At 46.0% G+C, this 19942-nt stretch overlaps 1 protein-coding gene across 1 annotated transcript in view; it reads left to right on the forward strand.

Annotated features, from left to right (window-relative positions):
- Nucleotides 1–19942, forward strand: part of Tmtc1 (transmembrane O-mannosyltransferase targeting cadherins 1) — a 197793-nt gene that overhangs the window by 125180 nt on the left and 52671 nt on the right. The window contains exons 9-11 of the mRNA XM_038318662.1: nt 3249–3370; nt 12772–12939; nt 19395–19508. Coding sequence (XP_038174590.1) covers nt 3249–3370; nt 12772–12939; nt 19395–19508 — 404 coding nt within the window. The remainder of the gene's footprint in view (nt 1–3248; nt 3371–12771; nt 12940–19394; nt 19509–19942) is intronic.

Here is a 19942-nt window from a genome sequence, read left to right on the forward strand (position 1 = left end):
CTAAACTGTCAAAGAAGCTACCTGGACATAACTCCCAATCACAAAGCCACACCAAGGTTCCTGTCTCACTTCTTTGGCTGTGAACCAAGTCCCTTGGTTAGAGGTATGTAGAATAGTAGTCGGGCCGTCCTTCAGAGTCCTGCCCTGACTTCCCCCAGTGGTGGACTGTAACTTGGGAGTGTAAGCCCAATAAACCCCTTTCCCCTAAGCTGCTCGTGGTCAGAGCGTTTTATCTCAGCAACAGAAAAAAAAACCCGAAGCAGACAGCTTGCAGCTTTTAAACACAGTTAACTGGTGCCTCAGTTTTTTTCTTCTTTTTTACATTTTTATTTGGCGATTTTGGGAGATCCTAGAGATATATACACATGTATGTATATGATGTATATATGCGTAACATTTGTCTGTACCTACCTGATTTGGAAGCCACTAAAATGACCTGTATCCCCTCCCTTCTAGGGCTTGGTTCCCATAGGTCATTACAAACAGAAGGAAATCATTTGAGGGAAACTCTTCAAATTGTACGGAATCTTTCCCAGAGACTTCATTACTCTGCATGTGGTAGTTAATAAGACAAAGATTTTAATAAAGTCCTGGTGACAAATCTTTTACTTTGCGTAGAGTATTTGTAGTTCACGGTAGGGTATTTTATGTATGTCCATGATATTGTCTTATTCTTTTCTAGTTATTAAAAGTAATATAGTACTTTAAATATTTATGGGCGTCGTTAAAGATGCAGCATGCGATATGGAAAGTTCTACTTGGTTTGGTTTCCTTCTTTGTATTTTATTAGCGTGTGTTAATTATACATAGTAATGGGTTTCATTACAGCATTTTCATACATAATGTATTTTTGGCAGTCTGTCCTCCATTGTCTTTCTCGGTTTCACTTCCTCTCTCCTGATCTTTCCACCTTGTAGTCTTCTGTCTTCATGCTTTTTTAGAAATAAAAAATTATCTCATGCAGGTTTCTTCTGAGATCCTAGGTGAGGGGTTGTGTACAGGAACACGGGCTGCTTACCTGCGGCTATACTGTTAAAGGAGATGCCCCTTCCTCCCCTAGCAGCCCTTAGCCACCTGGAGACCCCGGTCAACCCTTGAGCTTTCTGTTTGTTTTTTAAGCTGTCTCCCTCTGTAGCCAAGGCTAGCCTGGAGCTGGCCATGGTTCCCCTGCCTCTGCCTTCTGAGTCCTGGGATTGCCGGCTGTACCTCTAAACTAGCAACATCCAGTGTCCTCAAGTGTGTTTAACGAAAACACATGGCAGTGCAGGTCTGTCTACAGTGTCCGTTACAACACATAAGTATAAAACAGCCACTTTTCTAAAATGATTTTATTATACAATATATATATATATATATATACACATATACATATTATCATATTCTTCTCTTCTCCCAAGTTTGTCCAGAAATTCTCCTTACTACCCAACTTTAAGTTCTTTCTTAAAGAGCAAAACCCAAACCACAATACAACAAGAAAACACTGCAAACCTAGAAAACGAAACAGAACATCACGCAAAGAGAAAACAAATAAAAAAAAAACAACAAGCTGTAACCACATAAAAGCATATAAAAACCTATGCTGCTCATTCTTTGTTGGTTAACTACCCCTGAACATGAGATCTGCCCTGGAGTGGTTGATACACCGGGGTCACTCCGTTAGAGAAAACTCACTTTTTCTTTCCTAATGGGGATCCATGACAGTTCTGTTGTTTGCCTTCACCCTAGTGGCTAGATTTACATTCATTCATTCATTCATTCATTCATTTGTTTTTTTAAAAAAATAACAAAGTAAAATGTAAGATAAAATAAAAACTATCTCAATAAAGTCAGACAGGCTAGGCCAACAGAAGGAAAGAGCCGGAGAGGGCACACAAATCAGAGGCCCACTTGTGCACACACTCGGAAATCCCAGCAACACTGTACATGCAGAGGAGCCAATGCAGACCCGTGCAGGCCCTGTGCGCGCGTGCTGCTCGGTGTCTGTGAGTTCACGTGAGCTTTGTTCATGTTGATTTAGAGGCCTCGTTCTCCTGGTATCCTCCTTCCCTTCTGTCTCTTACATTCTTCCTGCCTCTTCTTCCTCCTATGGGGTTCCCTGAACTCTAAGAGGAGAGATTTTAGTTAATATAGAACCATGACAAGTTAATTTTTACTAGTTTTAATAATACAAAGATTAAGAAACCTCTTTACAAATACTAAGAAAAGGTCTTTTATCAATTTAGTGAGTTTTCTTTCTTTTTTCTTTTTCTTCTCTCTCTTTCTCTCTCTCTCTCCCTCTCTCTCTCTCCCTCTTTTTTTTGTTTATAAAGACAGGGTTTCTCTGTGTACTTCTTGCTGTCCTGCAACTCACTCTGTAGACCAGTCTGGCCTCAAACTCACAGAGATCCGCCTGCCTCTGCCTCCCAAGTGCTGGGATCAAAAGCATGTGTCATCACTGCCCAACTCATAGTGTTTTTTTTTTTTAATTTAAAAAATTTTGCCAGCCTGGTCTACAAGAGCTAGTTCCAGGACAGGCTCCAAAGCCACAGAGAAACCTTGTCTCGAAAAACAAAAAAAACAAAAAAACAAAAAACAAACAAAAAAAAAATTTTGCAACCGGTCCTGGTAACCCACGCCTATGAGCTGTTCATACATATGTTCTCCCATAGCCTACCGGGGAGGCTATGGGAGAAGGATTGTTATATGTCTCTTCTCTACAGAGAGAGATTGTGTCTCAAAACAAAACAAACAAGACAAACAAACAAAAAAAAAAACCCAACCTAAATAAAAATCTGCTTTAGCTAATTTGAGAGGCACCAGAACCCTACAATTCAGCTGCCTCCACATTGGCACCCTCAGTTTTGCCATCAGAACAGCATTTCTTTTACACAAAGCTTGGCTCCTGCTAGTGACCCTTTTGGCCTCTTCTTTAGGAGAGGCTACCACTGTATCTCAGTGCCTGGCTCTGCCCAGCTGCTTTGCCCTCTGTATGATCTCGAGGCTGTGGGGGAGGGGGGGACAGAGTGTGCAGCAGAGTTCTCAGGCTTCCCAGAGCGGTGGGCAGTGGTCACCACCAGCTGTGTCAGGTGTCTCTGGTGACGGGTGTGTGTTGGTCACAGAGGGTGTGTGGCAAGCCAGCACCTCTAAGCAGGTCTTCCTCTGGTGACCATTGGGTCATCGGCTGAGAACCCGAGGATGAGGTGGTGACATGCTGTTTGGGGCAGAGTTGAGCCGAGATCCATGTATCCTTTCCCTGTTGTGTGTTTCAGAGGCTGGAGCACAAGGAAGTGTTGGCCGGCCTGCTGTTCCTCGTGTTCCCGTTCATTCCAGCCAGCAACCTCTTCTTCAGGGTGGGCTTTGTGGTGGCCGAGCGAGTCCTGTACATGCCTAGGTAATTATGCTCACCCGCTGGGCAAGCCCCACCGCCATTTCCAGGAACCAGGCTTACTCCTGCGTCCTAACTCACAGGCCGAGAGGTACAAGCGCCACAGTGGAACAGGAATCACAACTTCCTGTATTCAGGATACAAGCAGCATTACATACCATGCTGTCATTGTCCAAGAGTGCTTAATGATTATAGTTGTGATATTTTTAAATACTTGTTGATTTGACCAATACTATGTTCAGTATCTTCTTTATTCCCCCCCTTTAATTTAGAAAGTAGGAATTAAAATGACCCCCTTTAATTTAGAAAATAGGAATTAAAATGATATTTAGCTATGGCGTAGCTTTGCCCATCTGCCCTGTGTTTTAGCTTGCCCGTCATCTTATTCAATGTCTTTGTCCCAAGGCCACCTTCCTGGAAATGTTACTGAATCAGGGGACAGTCTTGTTGTGACATTTACTAGTTGTGTGACCTTGAGCAAGGAAGGCATAAAGCTTTTTTATATCAGATTTTCTCATTTTTTAAAAGGGAGAAATTGGCGATGCACACCTATAATCCCAGCACTTGGGAAGCGAGGCAGGACAGTCAGGAGTTCAAGGCCATTGTTGGCTACATAAGACAAGACATGGAAGCTCTGACTTCTGTTGCTGTGTCCTAAGCAGGGCTTCAGAGTTTCCCCCCTTACTTTAGGATTCAGGTGAAAATAAAACTGCATTGTAAAGAAAATGTCAGTATTTGCCAGAGCAAGTGCCTGCCTCTGAGAGCCAGCCTGGATTTGCTTATATCAAACTCAGCAAAGGGTGTCAATACCTACCTAGCCTTCGTCCCAGAGATGGCCATCCTTTCCTCTCGAGGCCCCGCCTGGGTACCTTGCAGCACTCTTGCTGAGGGATTGTTTCTTCCTGCCAGTTTCAATCGGATCCTGACGGTGCCACCATTGTGCCCAGCATAGCTCCTGCCCCTGCAGAGAGATAGTCTCAGCAGATGCCCAAGACTCTTGGTCAGAGAGGTCTGTTGGCATCCTGCCCTTGAGCAATGGTCCTGAGGCTGACAGGTCAGGTGCCTCAAGCCTTCCCTTGAGTTCATGGTCTTCCTGACCACGTGAGCTGAGCTGTTGAGGACAGTAGGTAGAAACACATATGGCTGCTTTCCTGCAGGGACCCAGAAAGCAGCAGTGCCATCTACATCCCTGGCCAGAGGCAAGGCATGCCTTTAGGGCACTCGGGCCTCTCGCTAGCTTTCTTCTCCTAAGTGAGCACAGGAGGTACCGGGGTACAGACGCCTGAATCCCTTCTGGTGAACAGCTTTGGAATCCCACAGCGGAGCTAAAAGTTCTATCTAGTTTCTAGTTTCAATCCATCTCCCAAATGATTTTAGGGTCTCAACTCCTTTTTTCTTTTTTTCTTTTCTTTCTTTTTTTTTTTTTTTTTTTTTTTTGAGACAGGGTCTCACTATGTAGCCCTGGTTAGCCTAGAGCTTGGCATGTAGACCAGGCTGACCTTGAACTCAGAGAGATCTGGCTGGTTCTACTTCCCAAGTACTCAGGATAACCGTGTGCAGCACATACCCAGCTAGGGTCTCAGCTCTTGAGGACCTGTTTCAATCTTACAGTCTTTGTTGATGGATGTCAGGGGCCCAGGAAGGGAAGGCTATTAACTCCTGTTTAAAAGAATGGAATACTTCTGGCCCCAGATGTGACACTCCGGTCAGTGCCAAAGATTAGAACATTGTACATTATTGTGTCCTCCTTTTAGAGTTAATGCAGCTCTAAAAAAATTTTTAAAAATAAAAATAAAAAGTTAGTGTAGCTGGGCCTGTCAATCACCTCACCAAGATACCACCCCTCAGGAAGAGTGTGATACCTAAAGCCATGCCAAGGAGATGGGAGGAATAATTATCCCTCTGATGAGATAAAGTACTCAATCCTTCCCTAAAACCCCAGCCTGTGCAGTCACTCACAGAGGCCCTGACATATAGCTCTGTTAAACTTACCTGTTTTTTTTTTTTTAGTTACTCAGAGAAATATAACTTTTCCTTTTTCTTTTTTTCTATCACATACTTTTCCTCCACACTTTGGGCTTTCTCGCCCTGCCTGGGGTCTCCTCCACCATGACCTCCTGCAACTGCTGAGATTTAGGGTTGTCTACCCTTTGTTTTCTCCCAAACCCCAATAAAATTGTTCTCAAGCTTCCTTTCAAGTCCTATAGACTAAGGACCCACACAAACAAAAACCTCCGATTTTAAGCCCTAACTAAGAGAAGGGAGGGAAGGAAAGGGGAAGGCGGGGGGAGGGAGAAAAGGATGCCTAGCTGTCAGTGTTCCCCCTACCCACTGCCCATCACACCACTGAGACCCCAGCCAGCCTCTGAGCAACCTCCTGGGTCCAGCAGCTGGAGGACTGATCTGGCTATTTTATAGAAAAAGCCAGATTGAGCCTGACTCACGATCTGCTTTTATCTTCCTCCTTTGCGATTAACAATGCACGCCACTTCTGTTCTCCTTCCAGCCTAAACCAGAAAAGGCCTTTTCTTATTTGCTGCCAGAAATCTTTGGATGAAAGAGACAGAACTTGGCTATTTGCTTGGCTTCTGGGGTCAAAGTCTTACCATCAAAACACACAGAAATAACATTTTCTTGCTCTGATAAATGTCACTTTTGTGCATGCCATATTTGAGCAGGGAAGGGAGTCTGGGGGCTAAAATCATTTTTTTTTTTCTACAGAAATTTTGCTCTTTTATCCTGACTTCAAGAGAAACATGTCATTGTATGGCTATCTTTCTAGCATTTTATATAAAAAAAGACACACCAGAAGAGGGAAAAAAAACAACTAAAACTGCATAGAATTGATGAAGCAAGAACAGCTGATGAAAGCTGTAGGGTAACAGAGAAAACAGTTGACTATTCACCCTCATGCCCCGCACACCAGCTGAGATCCTTTCACTTTAGGGCAGAGAGCACATCCCCAGCTACTGCGGGAGAACCAGAATGAGCAGAGAAGGGGAGCAGACTCCCCAGGACTCAGGGAGGGCAGGCGTTTAAAAAAAGATCACACCACACTCTTAATAAGCATTCAAACGTGCGCTTGCAGGGACAGTTTATATCCAAATCAAAGTGGGGGTAAGGGAAGAATTGCTTCTGTGTTTGTCTCTGACCACTGACATTGTGCATGTTAATAAGTCCATGGCCACATGCCTTCCCGTCTATGTTACACTGTATGACATACATCATAGTTAAACCCAGTCCTTGAAGCAAATACTACCCTACAAGTGAGCTTGTAGTTTCAAGGATATTTTTCACGAGTGTTCTTAAAAATGCTTGGAATTGTCTTGTAAGTCGGACCCTTTGTTCGCGCAGGACTTTGATAAACTGGGTTATTTATAGTTCCAGTCACATGCTTCATCCATGTGTGAAGAGTCATAGAGCAACAGCTTTCATGAACACGAAAACATTCCACATGGCAACATGGTCTCTCCCTTTTTACTCAGCTTTTGAAACATGCTCACATACTGTATTTCATGTAACCCTTAGAGTTAGGTTTGCAGACAGTATTAATCGCATAATAGACACAGTTAAGCCTCCAAGGGGGGAAGTGACTCAGCCCACAGAGCCGTTGGATTCTCTTGACTCTGTTCTGATTTTGGAGCTCTCAGGAGTTCCCTTTCTGTCGTCCAGAAGCTCCGGTCTCCTCCTGGACCCCTGTAGTCCCTCTACTTGCTACTGACCTGAGGTCTTAGGACCCTGCTGCCTTTGCAGGACACTGGTGCAGGGATAATTGTTTTGACCTGGATCATATACAAATGTTATAGATTTCCTGCCTCCCAATCTATTCAGCAGAAACTAACTGCCTAACTCCTAATATTACTACAGCACAAGAATCTTAATGTTATCATTTGTTACTTAATGTACAGCGGGCATAGTTCAGCAGAAAATAATGACCTTTTACAAAGGGAGGAAATTAAGAGCTTGTGAATTTAAATAATTTGCCCCAAATCAGCAAATGTCAGGGTTGAGATACAGACCGAGGATTTTGTCTAACTTCAGAGACTTGTTTTATCTGCCAGGAAAAGGCCTCATAAATCTTAGTGCTTTTAGGTGAACTATGAGGGGAGAACGGAAGCATTGTATTGCAAAAAACCCAAGAGAGAATTATGTCCATTATCAAAACTGGAACCAATGGCACTTGCCCTGGTTATCCTGAGGACACACTGAAAAATGACCCAGCAATCTTTCATAGAGAATCACATGTGAAGAAACTTTCCATCTCAACCCAAGAACACGGCACCTCATGCAGGGACTAGGGAGCTGCTCAGCATGCCACTGGGATGCTTTCCTTAGATTGAATGAACTTTCACCTCCGAATACATTCAGTCCTCTGGAGAATTCCCCATTGAACATTTGAGATGGGGAAAACGTAGGGCAGAAGTGAGGGATACTCTTAGTATTGACTTCTGAGCGGTCACCACTGGCGTGGGGCACAACCACCACCAGCTCTCAGCTCAGTGCTCCAGGGCTTTCCTTCTGAGCCATATGGGGATAAAACCCACGAAACTGGAATAAAAACTTACCATGAGATCACTCGTGAGAAGCAGCATCAACGGGGCACAGTGAAGTCAGAGGACACGATCCTCTAGACCCTTTAGAGAAGAGCTTAAAGATAATAAAACTAGAGGGTTATAGCCATCTTGTAAGGTTAGCTTTATCTGTAGATACTCTCGGTACATTGTTGTTGCTTGTTCACAAATTAGGTGCTTTCATCTGTGCTTGGTGGTACAGGCCTGTGATCCTAGCCACCCCACAAATCCTTACTCACGGTATGGTCACGCTGATTAAATCTCTTTCTTTTAATTATCTTACTGAAGATGGGTAGCCAAACCTGACTGTGACCCTAAGTCTGATAACACCTCCAAGTCTGATGACCTGATTTTGATTCCTGGAAACCATGTGGTAGAAGGAAAGAACCTACCCCCACATCTCTACAAGTTATTCTCTGACCTCTGCATGTTCTCTCTCTCTCTCTCTCTCTCTCTCTCTCTCTCTCTCTCTCTCACACACACACACACACACACACACATATACACACACACACACACACATATACACTGTCTCTCTCTCTCTCAAGACAAAGGAAGGGAGAGAGGGAGAGAGGGAGAGAGAGGAGAGAAGGAAGGAGGGAGGGACGGAGGGAGGGAGGGACGGAGGGATGGAGGGAGGGAAGGAGAAAATGAAACTTGTGATGACTATAGCCATTTGCTGATGGCTCTGTAGGTCTGCAAACTGCTTCCGTGTTTGAGCTATTGGCTTGTGGCTCTGCAGGCTCAGACTTTGTTCATTGCTGGGTTCGTGTGGGCTCCTGTGTGTTCTGTGTGGAAATCTCCGGTCAGCAGCCCAGAGGTTTCTCACCAGACTCACCAGAGCAAGGTAGACACAGGTTCCATCTCCCTGCAGAAAAAAAGCATGTAGTCTCTCGTTTGCTTGATTTTCCACTTTCTCTGTGGCCTTGTCCCGCCCCTGGTGATAGAAGGAATGTGTTTCTTTTGCCCACTGCTGGGAGCTGCAAGGAAACAGATGTTGGAGGATGAAGTTTCAGGATAGAGGAGTCTCACTCACTGTAGTGTCTGCGTCTGAAGGAATGTAATGGTTCCCCCGAAATTGCAAACCTAGCGGAGATTCCTTTCTATGGCTTAGCATTTCTGAAACCATGTGTCAATTCAAGGACTTCAGAAAAAAAATATATCATTTTTTTTGATACAAAAATCAATGCCAAATGGTAAGCGGGGGCGGGTGTTCTCCTCCATTCTCACAGAGCAGGACCAGCCAGCTGTATGGCCCATGAGTCAGGTCTGCCCCTCCGAAAGAACTTCCCCTCTGCTCTCCAGAGTCTAGATATTTATGTCCAGTAAAGGGAATTGACAATAAATAGATTGACAGGAGCAAAGGCAAACAAACGTATTAAAGTTCACGGACAGCACAGCAACTCAGAAGCTCGGAGAACACAAAAGCTTCTGTGCTCTCCTCTCAGGGAGGAGGCCAGCGAGGCACGTAGGTGGGTCTAGAAAGAAGAATGGATGGTGGACAGACACAGTGCCCTGGGTGAGGACAGTGAGCAGACACAGTGCCCTGGGTGAGGGCAGTGGACAGACACAGTGCCCTGGGTGGGGACAGTGAGCAGACACAGTGCCCTGGGTGAGGGCAGTGGACAGACACAGTGCCCTGGGTGGGGACAGTGAGCAGACACAGTGCCCTGGGTGTGGGCAGTGAGCAGACACAGTGCCCTCGGTGTGGGCAGTGAGCAGACACAGTGCCCTGGGTGGGGACAGTGAGCAGACACAGTGCCCTGGATGGGGACAGTGGACAGACACAGTGCCCTGGTTGAGGACAGTGAGCAGACACAGTGCCCTGGGTGGGGACAGTGAGCAGACACAGTGCCCTGGGTGAGGACAGTAATTATTTAAGCTGGGAACTTAAAGAAAGCCCTTCCATGTGTTTCTGTGAAAAGATTATTGAAAGACATGAAGAAGGGGGGCTGGGATGGGAAGGTCAGAAGCCTTGAGTGTGCTGCTTCCATCCAGCAGGTAAATGCAGGGTGTTGAGAGATAATGTTTCATGAGACCTAATATATAAAACATCTGCACTACTTACTGCCTAGCCTTTTAGAGAAGAGGTTTGCAGTCCTCTCAATTTTAGCATTCTGCCAAAGTCTGCATGTCTGGCTTGTTGAGCTTTGGGGCTGTAGGTGAGTTCTTCAACTCATCTGAGTTTTTAGTGTCTTCACTTAGGACGTGGATACCACAGAGGATTTGAAGTTCATGTCAGAAAACATGCAAAGTACTATCCTTGCCCTGCGAATGCTGTTGAGAACTCAATGATGGTCTTAGCACGGAGCCTACTACAGAGGAGGTGCCTGTGAGCACCCAGATATACAAACTGGCGAAGGTTTTGGTCACTGTCTTCCTTATTCTTGTCTGCCGATGCTTCAGTGCCCTGCTGTGCCGCTGCTGGGGTTGCACCCCCTTCCTTCCTGCTGTTCTGTCGGAGGGCAGCTCTGGTTCCTCCAGCTGGTGAGGTCTCATGAGTACAGAGCTAAGATGAAAGCAGGTGATATCGTGGGTGGGACTAGATCCAGCCTGCCACATCAGAGACCCTTCAGCAGGGCAGCATGCCAGGCAGTACAGGGTCTGGATTCCTGGCTTAGTCTCACTGCTCCTCTGTCCACTAGATGTCTGACCTAATCTGACATCCTTAACCACCCTCTTTACCAGCATCTTCTTGGATTAAGAGCCCATGGCATGCCGGGCGGTGGTGGCGCACGCCTTTAATCCCAGTACTTGGGAGGCAGAGGCAGGCGGATCTCTGAGTTCGAGGCCAGCCTGGTCTACAAGAGCTAGTTCCAGGACAGGCTCTAGAAACTACAGGGAAACCCTGTCTCGAAAAACAAACAAACAAAAAAGAGCCCATGGCATCTGTAGCTTTGTGAGAAGCCACAGTGCTAAGTCATGGTGCTAACCACACAAGATGATCGCCCCCACCCCTCAGCAATCTTTGTGTGGAGGACAGTGGTAAGAGTAAGCCTGAGATGCAAATGTCCATGTGGCATGCTCTCCATGCATTTCAGGGCTTCTCTCATATGCAGTCCTTACTTGACCATGTTGAGATGCCCATTTTTCCATTGCTTGATTTTTTCCCCCTTGGAGCCTAGTATAACACACATGCTCTAGATTTAATCTACTTACTCATTTACTGTTTCTTGCCTATGTTCCAGGATTATGTTGCAGTCTTGCTTATTCACTGTGAAGTTCTTGGTGTTTGTAATAGTTTTGTATATAGTATTCAGTAAATTGTGATGAGTGAGGGTGGGCCCTCAAGTGAGCTTGATCCTCAATACCTGTGGAAAAATGAGAGGAGAGAATCAGCTCCACGGAGTTATCCTTGGACCTCCATACAAGTGATATTCTCACACAGGAATATTTTAAAATTGAAATTATTATAAAAACAAATTATAGTATAGGAAATAATGGACTCCCGTGGATCTTCTCATGGTCCCAGAAGTATCCTGATTAGTTTGAAGGGTGGGGGAACCTGACAGGGGCAGAAGCACAGGCAGCAAGGAAACTTGCTCACTCGAGCAGCCATTATGGTTGGGCATTGAAGTAACATTAGCACAACCAGTTCTACAGAAACAGTGTATTTGTAGAGCAACCCCACGTCTCCAAGGTCAGAGATGGACGTTGTAATGTGAGAAAACTTTTGCTCATACTGGAGACTCTTCTGGTTTGTATAAGGCACTGAAGGACTTGTGTTAATTGAATTCAGTACTTGGGGTCACATCTGGGAACACTGGCTTCAAGTTAGTTGTTAGCCCTCATGGAGGTGGAATGGGGACTCCCCTTGGCAAACTTTATGTTCTGTGGAGACTATTCTGCCAACAGGAAGCACCTCTGTAGCTGTGTGAGTGGTGGGAGGGACCGTGTGCTTTCAGAGATGTGGTTTCTATGCCAAAGGAGAGCCAGTGAGAAAACCTTGTCTCTGGTCCTCCATGGTAGTTAGTCCATTCCTCCCAGATGGCCCTCTAGGCTGCGGAGGGGGGGGAGAGGGAGGAGGACCTGCAGTGGCCCCAGCTCTAAATTCACACACACGTTGTAGGACTTCCATGCCTGAGGCATTGAACCCGTGGCTTCACACCAGTACTGGAGAGCTAGTGCTATCTTGTGACAACCCACACGTGTCTGTGACAGTGGCATTCGTATGTGTTCCTCTAGCACAGGACAGGCCTGTTTGTCCTGATAGCACGCTTGGGGAACCACCTACCCATGTTGAGCCCCAACCCGCAGTGACTGTCTTAGTCATGGTTCTGTTGCCGTGAAGCAAAGGACCATGACCGTGGCAACTCAGCTTCAGAGGTTTGGTCCATTATCATCGTGGTGGGGAGCGTGGTATCACAGAGGCAGAGCTAAAGTAGGAGCTGAGCACTATGTCCTGATATATAGGCAGAGAGAGACGAGGGTCAGCATGGGCTTTTGAAACCAGTGGAGCAAGGCCACGCCTCCTAATCCTTCTAATCCTTTCAAATGGTGTCACTCTCTGGTGACAGAGCATTCAAATACATGAGCCTGTGGGGACTATTTTTGTTTAAAGCACCACAGTGAACCTCCTACCCATAGCCACCCTCCACACAGTGACTCCCTGACCCACAGTGTCCCCTGACCCACAGTGACCCCTGACCCACAGTGACCCCTGACCCACAGTGACCCCTGACCCACAGTGACCCCTGACCCACAGTGACTCCCTGACCCACAGTGACCCCTGACCCACAGTGACCCCTGACCCACAGTGATCCCTGACCCACAGTGACTCCCTGACTCACAGTGACCCCTGACCCACAGTGACCCTGCTCTTGTGCTGTGTTCCAGCATGGGCTACTGCATTCTCTTCGTGCATGGACTGAACAAGCTGTGTGCTGGGCTGAGCCGGTGTGGGGCCACCTCCCTGATGGCGTCTACTGTGTTGCTGCTCCTGCTTTTTTCCTGGAAAACCGTGAAGCAGAATGAAATTTGGTTGTCGAGAGAGTCCTTATTCAGGTATGATCAAGCAGGTAAATGTGCCTTTCTTCCCACTCTTTTGCTGATGACAGATTTGTTTCCGAATGAAGTAACGTGGGTATGGCACTTTGTGTTAATCTGGAAAATTGCTTTTAATAAATTTGAAGTTTTGGGGGTTTAATTTTAGGATTTTAAAAGTAATATGTAAGATTTAACGTGCACTCACTCCGAGTGGATTTATGAGAGTAAGGAGATTCTTCTGTGAAATTGGGTGAAAGCAGCCACTGATGAGGGGGCGGTTAAATCAGTCACCAAATGAGATCTACACGCCTCATCGCCTCACTCAGCCAGGGGCAAGGGGAAGGTGAGCACACAGCAGGAGGGCAGGACAGGCAGTGGCTTCTCTGGAATATTCCAGAGCTTTAGATCATAATCCATGGCCTCACTGTTCATCATTGTTTACCTTAAACATTCATTTAGGTGAGGAAATAAAGACTTCCTTTTCTGGTGGGGTTTTTTTCCCCTCTGTGATGGAATATTTTTCTGAATACAAGCATGTTGCTGGGTTGGTGTTAGCATCTCGGGGTAGAGCACTTGCCAAGCACACTGGGTTAGATCCTTAGCATCATTCATACGTGAGTGTGTGTACTGATGTGCATATGTACATGTTATGTGCATATATACATGTATGCGAATGTATGTGTACACATTTATAAATATGTAAACACATTTTATATACATAAACACATGGGCATATATGCACATATACATGTGTTCATGTGTGCACATATTTACATAGACATGCATATGTATGTATGTGTGTTATTCTATAGCTTACAACCTGTCCCAAAGTACAAATACTAGTATTAGTTGTGAAGAAGTTAATGCATCAATGAACGAATGAACAAATACGGCCGACGTTCACCGGGCTCTGCTACCTTTTGAAAATAATGTGTCTGAGGCTGGGTGTGGTGGTGGACTGGAAGGCAGAGCCAGGCAGATCTCTGTAACTTCGAGGCCAGCCTGATCTACACAGAGTTCCGGGACAGTCAGGGCTGCACTGTGAGACCCTGTCTCAAAAAAAAAAAAAAAAAAAAAAAAAAAAAAAAAAAAAAAAAAAAAAAAAAGAGAGAGAGAGAGAGAAAGAAAAATAAAGAAAAGAATGTGTTTGATCTTACGACCCTGCAACATAGGCATTTTTAACGTAGCTAGCTTAGTGTGCCTGCCTGGGTGTCATTGCAGCGTCCTGCAGGTAAGTCTCTTTGTTTTTCAGACATAACAATGGGTTTCGTGTTGACACTCTCTGCATGAACACAAGGGATTTTGACCACACTCATTCTGTGTCCTGTCCAGTGATCACCTCCTTCCACACTAACACCCTGTCTACTTTCGTTTTTTTAAAAATAAGTTTGAAGATTGTTATTTTATGTGTATGGGTATTTTGTCTGCATGTATGTCTGCACACCACGTATATGTCTGGTGCTCATGGAAGTCAGCAGAAGGCATCAGATCCCCGGAAACTGCAGTCACAAGTGTTTGGGAGTCATCACATGGACGTGGGTGCTGGGAATTGGGCACAGGGCGTAGTGGGGAGGCGAGCAGGCTGCATTCCCACCTGTCTCCCTGCCGCCTGGCTAGCTTATGTCCCGAAATAACAACACACAAACTGTATTCATTTAAACACTGCTTGGCCCGTTAGTTTCAGTCTCTTACTCACATCTTGACTAACCCATATCTAACAATCTGTATAACACCATGAGTGGTGTCTTACTGGGAAAGATTCAGCATGTCTGACCTAATGGCTGGCTTCATGGCGACTGTCCCAGAGAGGAGAGGCGGGACATCTGACTAACTTCCCAACATTCTGTTCTGTCTACTCCACCCACCTAAGGGCCGGCCTATCAAATGGGCCAAGGCAGTTTATTAACCAGTGAAATCAACAGATAGAAGACACACCTACATCAACAGGGCCTCTGTAAGAGCAGCTCTGCTCTGCACATCTGGGCCTCTCCAGCCCCCCTTCCCTTTGTGGTGGCCCAGTGAGTCCTGTTAGGACTGTTCATAGCTGAAGGTTTACCCAAGGCTAGACCACTGAGGGCAAAGACTCTTTCTACCTTGAAGCTGTTTCGTTTCTGCTTGTTCAAATGTGTTCCCTTCACAGGCCTGATAAAGAGCTCTCGGGCTTTCCCCTAGCCTCCTCATTCACTGTGGTCCTCACAGGACACAGGACCCTCCCACCTCATGCCTCAGTCCGGGGGGCATTGAAGTTCAGACACAGAACTTCCTCCTGGTCTCTCGGTTTAAACTTTCTCTCACTTTCAGTGGTTGACTTTTTATGAAGCACTTCCCAGCCATTCTGCTATTGTGTCCAGCACTTCCCCTGAAGGAAGCCACACATTGGGAATGGCGTCTTATATGATATTTACTCCTTAATCAAAGCAACTTAGGTTGTGTGTGGGGTGGGGGTGGGAGGCAGTGTTTGCCCCAAGGACAGTAACCTAGAGTTCACACCCGCTGCAGCTAATTCCAGTAGTTAAGAAATAAGTAAAAACAGTAACAACAGTGAGACTGGAGCACACACTGACTTTGCAGCCCAAACTTTCTGTCCCTTTTGGTGGAAGTTTGTTGGGAGTGAGTAGCTGGTCACTACAATACAACCATCCCACAGCTGTGCTGAAAGGGACTTTGGCCGGGGAGGCCTTTGAAGATCAGGTGAATTTTTGTGTCAGGTGCAATCAAAACAACTGATAACTTTAAATAGGACTTTGACGCTGTCAAGTCCTGGGAAAGCTGGAGGTTTCTAGAGTCTTTTCTTCTTTAAGGCTAGATGTGTGTGTGTGTGACTTCATCTCTGGGGAATAACACTGAGCTCACTTGGACACTTCACTGCCAGCTGCTGAGGCAGGACAGAGTGAAGGCAGCATCAGGAGTTAGACTTTCTGACAGCGTGCTAAGTTCACCTGCTTAACTGCCTGCTCTGGGGCAAATCCCTTAAAGTTTATGGAAAAATAGAGGAAACAGTGCTTGTCATCCAAGCGTAGAGGAGAAGGACACAGGATGACAGACAGAGGGGAAGGACACTGGGAGAGGAGGATGCCTTGGAGGGCCTGGGAGCCAGCTTAGAGCAAACGTTACAGGAATCCTTTCTCTCAGCATCAGCTACTAACCAACTCGAGGAATGAGCTTGATCTTGGCTTTGGTTGGAATTTCTGCCCAAATACTTACCGGGACCCTGGCCTCCTCATCTGTATGACCTGGTACAGCAGTTGGCATCTGCCCTAGGATGAAATGATGGCACGTGGTGGGTGGGCCCTCGGCCCAGTGTTTGACTGAGGTTGAGCGATACCCAAGCATCACCATCTGCTGTGACAGGGTGAAACCTTGGACCGAAGCAGAGTCCAAAACCGAGGAGAGATTTACTCCCCTCCTTTGCTTTGCTCTGATACTCTGGCTGCCATTAGTAATGTCTTAATGTTTAGTCTGTAGCTATGAATTTGAGATGGTTCTACAACCTTGCTATTCAGTAACGTGAACTAAATAAGCTGCTGTTCTAAACCCTGGAGAGACATCTGACGAAGGTGTCTGTTTTGTTGTTGTTAGGTTTTGGTTTTTACTCTTTCTTCTCTTTCTAAAGTCCTCTACCAATAAGAGGTGTGAGGGAGACATGGGAAATGCATGTGTTAAATGCTGAACAGTACGGGCTGGAGAGACAACTTAGTGGTTAAGAGAACTGGCTGCTCTTCCAGAGGACCCTGGGTTCCTGACACCCAGGTGACAGCTCACAACTACCTGTAACTCCTGGTCCAAAGAATCAGATGCCCTCTGCTGGCCTTTAAGGGCACTGCACAGACTACACGATGGCAAAGCACATGTACACATAAATTAAGCCTTAAAAAACAAAACAAAATGCTGATTGCTGGCATGACCCTAGGATTTCAGCACTTAGGAGGTGTGCACGCCCACACTAATTTTGTTTAGGTGAACATTATAGTTCCCCAAGTCTCTCATTGGCATGATAGAAATAAACAGAATTACGATGTTTTAATGATGGGTGCCCAGAGCAAAGTCTAGCATCACCGCACCTAACTGGGTTTGCATCTTTTTATTGAACGCGCTGCCTGTGTTTCTTTCTCCCTCTCTTCTTTCTGTTATCCCCGTCCTGCTCTCTGCTCCTGTGGGTTTGGATTCTTCTGCACACAGCATGTTTCCTACCTGTGGCTTTTACAGTGTCTTCCAGGCCCACTCTGGTGTCATGCAATGCACAGTCTCCTTTTGTAAAGCTGAATAAGATTCTGCTGTACATAAAAGTCACAGTTTGGTTTTGATTCATCTATTCAGGGGCCTTGTAGTACGATGATTTTGCTCTTTTTTGGGGTCCTGCCACCCAGCTCCCAAATAAGATACATATAGAGGCTTATTCTTAGTTATGAATACCTGGCATTAGCTTGGCTTGTTTACTGCCAGCGATTTCTTAGATGTCACAATGAAGGGTGAGCACAGGCCAACAGAAGCAGAAATGAAGAAATGGGGCCACATCAAACCGCAAGGCTTCTATAGCTGGGTGTGATGTTCGTGGGGTCATTAGCATGAGCTGAGAGCTTGGGCTCCATAGAATGGTTGTTTTCAACATGCCAGGGATAAGTACAGCCGAGGGCCTAGTTAGAAAACGGAGCCCTGGCAGACTCTAGGTGGGAACAGAAACCAGTTCAGCTATTCTTAGACCCAGTATAGAGGTTCTGCGAAGGATTGAAGATAGAGTCATCACGTGGCCCGGCAGTGAGCCCCTTAAACCACATAAGCTGTGATATTTTGTTGTGGTTAGCTGAACGGACTCTCACTTGCTTTGTTGTTGTTGCTTTAGTTCAGTTTTGGGGTTTTTGAGACAGAGTTTCTTGTGTAGCCCTGGCTGTCCTGGAATTCACTCTGTAGACCAAGCTGGGCTTGAACTCACAGAGATCTACTTGCCTCTGCCTCCTGAGTGCTGGGATTAAGGTGTCTGCCACCACTGCCTGACCTATCACTTGTTTAAGCAAGGCTTTTGATGCTTCCACAGACTTCATTTCACCAATTATAGAATAATTATTTCTATAATAATTTAAGTTAGCATAGACTTGATATGGCAATATTAATGTCAATAAATCGTATCAATAGAAATGTCAGCCTACATTCAGCCCTCTGGTAATGATTCATTTTTGTACTCAATGTCAAATTACTGAAAAAAAGGAAAAAAGGAAGGAAGAAAGGAAAAAGAAAAGAAAAAAACAAAAGGAAGAAAGAAAAAAGAAAGAAGGAAGGATGGAAAGAAAGAAAGAGAAAGGAAACAAAAAGAAGGGTTAACTGAATGAAGGAAGGAAAAACAAATTATCCTCCGAGCTTCACCTCTGTTGGCTGCTCAGTCCTGCTGCTATTCTGGGCTGAGCTCACTGATTTGTTGAACCCTACCCACTTATGAGAGTTTCTTTCACTACCTCTATCTCCTAACTGCCCACACGGCCTCACCCTTGTGAGATCCTGAGAATAGGCTCCCTGGTCATTTTATATACCAGCCCCAGGCACAGCATGGTGCCGAGTGAGCACCACATAGATACCGAATGGCCATAGCGTTTACTTCTGTAAACTGGTTTAAGCCACCAGACTTCTGGGATGCTGCATACATTCTAGACCCAGCCACGGGGTCAGTCAGTGTCTTGATGCCCAAAGAGGAAGCCAGCATGTGGGAAAAGGGAGAGAAAGAAGTCACGGAGCAAGGGCAGCGTTTGTCAGATCTCGTCTCGTGCCTTGAAGGGCAGTGTTGGTGCTGAGCTGTGCGTTCTCACTTTATGGAGTCCACCTCACCTCATCTTCTTGTGCCTTTGTATTGCACGCACATCACTTAGGCAACTTCACGTTCTACCCGTAAGTAAAAAGCCTTCGCCTGCGGCAGACATGAGAGAGAAGGGCATGCCCAGAATCCCTTAGAGAGAAGGGCATGCCCAGAATCCCTTAGAGAGAAGGGCATGCCCGGAATCCCTCAACAAGGGACAGTGCCTGTATCATCTTCTGCAGGGTCTGACTTAGCTACATCGTCTCTTACATCAGATCCTCTGCCTGCTGTGCTCTAAGTGGCAAGGACAGACCGGCCTGGACAGTTCAAGGCTTTGTGTCCGGGTGGTGTTCTGCTCCTTCGTGTCTGTAGCCGGGTTCTGCTACGCCCCAACAGAAAGCCTCAGCAGAGATGACCACACCTTACCAAGCCCCAGGTGTGTCTCCAGCAGAGAGAAGGGGCCCCATGCTTCCCTGCAGAGAACATCTTGTTCATCATCCTGTTCTGCAAACCTGGCCAAGGCCTTCACTCTATCCCTGTGCAGTCACTCATGTAATGCACAACACTCAGAAACCTGTTGGACGTGAGAACCGTTGGCATTCAAAGGCAGCTCATGAAGCTGGGAATAGAACACAAAGAAACCTGACAATAGTGTGATTCTTGTTTTCTTTCTTTTTAATGTCCACTGTAGGTCTGGAGTTCAGACTCTGCCCCACAACGCGAAGGTTCATTACAACTACGCCAACTTCCTAAAAGACCAAGGCCGGAACAAGGAAGCCATCTACCACTACAGAACCGCCCTCAAGTAAGCACCACAGAAGGAAGGCCGTTGCTCTATGCTGGGACACGGTCATTCACGTTACCCTTCTCCTCCCAGGGTGTGAGGGCGGTCATTTCTCTTGACAGTGAACGCACCCTTGGGAGTAAGAGTGCTCTTGAATTCTGAGTCTCTGGGCTCAGTATTCATATCTGTCATAGATGGCTCAGTATTGGTTCTCCTTTCATGTTCAACATCTTGCTAATAATAATAATAATAATAATAATAATAATAATAAATGGTTATTTCTACACATCAGAGTGGGGTGGGACTCAGCTGGCTTATGCAAATTTGCAAAACAGGAGTTTCTTGTTAAAAGTACACGGTAAGTTTGGGGGAATACGTGTCCTAGTGGACCTTTAACAACATGTATGTTGACCGCTTTAAGCCTCTCTCATCCCTTTTTCATGTATGTTAAGGGG

The sequence above is a fragment of the Arvicola amphibius genome, chromosome 2 (genome assembly GCF_903992535.2).
Source record: "Arvicola amphibius chromosome 2, mArvAmp1.2, whole genome shotgun sequence".
NCBI lineage: Eukaryota > Metazoa > Chordata > Mammalia > Rodentia > Cricetidae > Arvicola > Arvicola amphibius.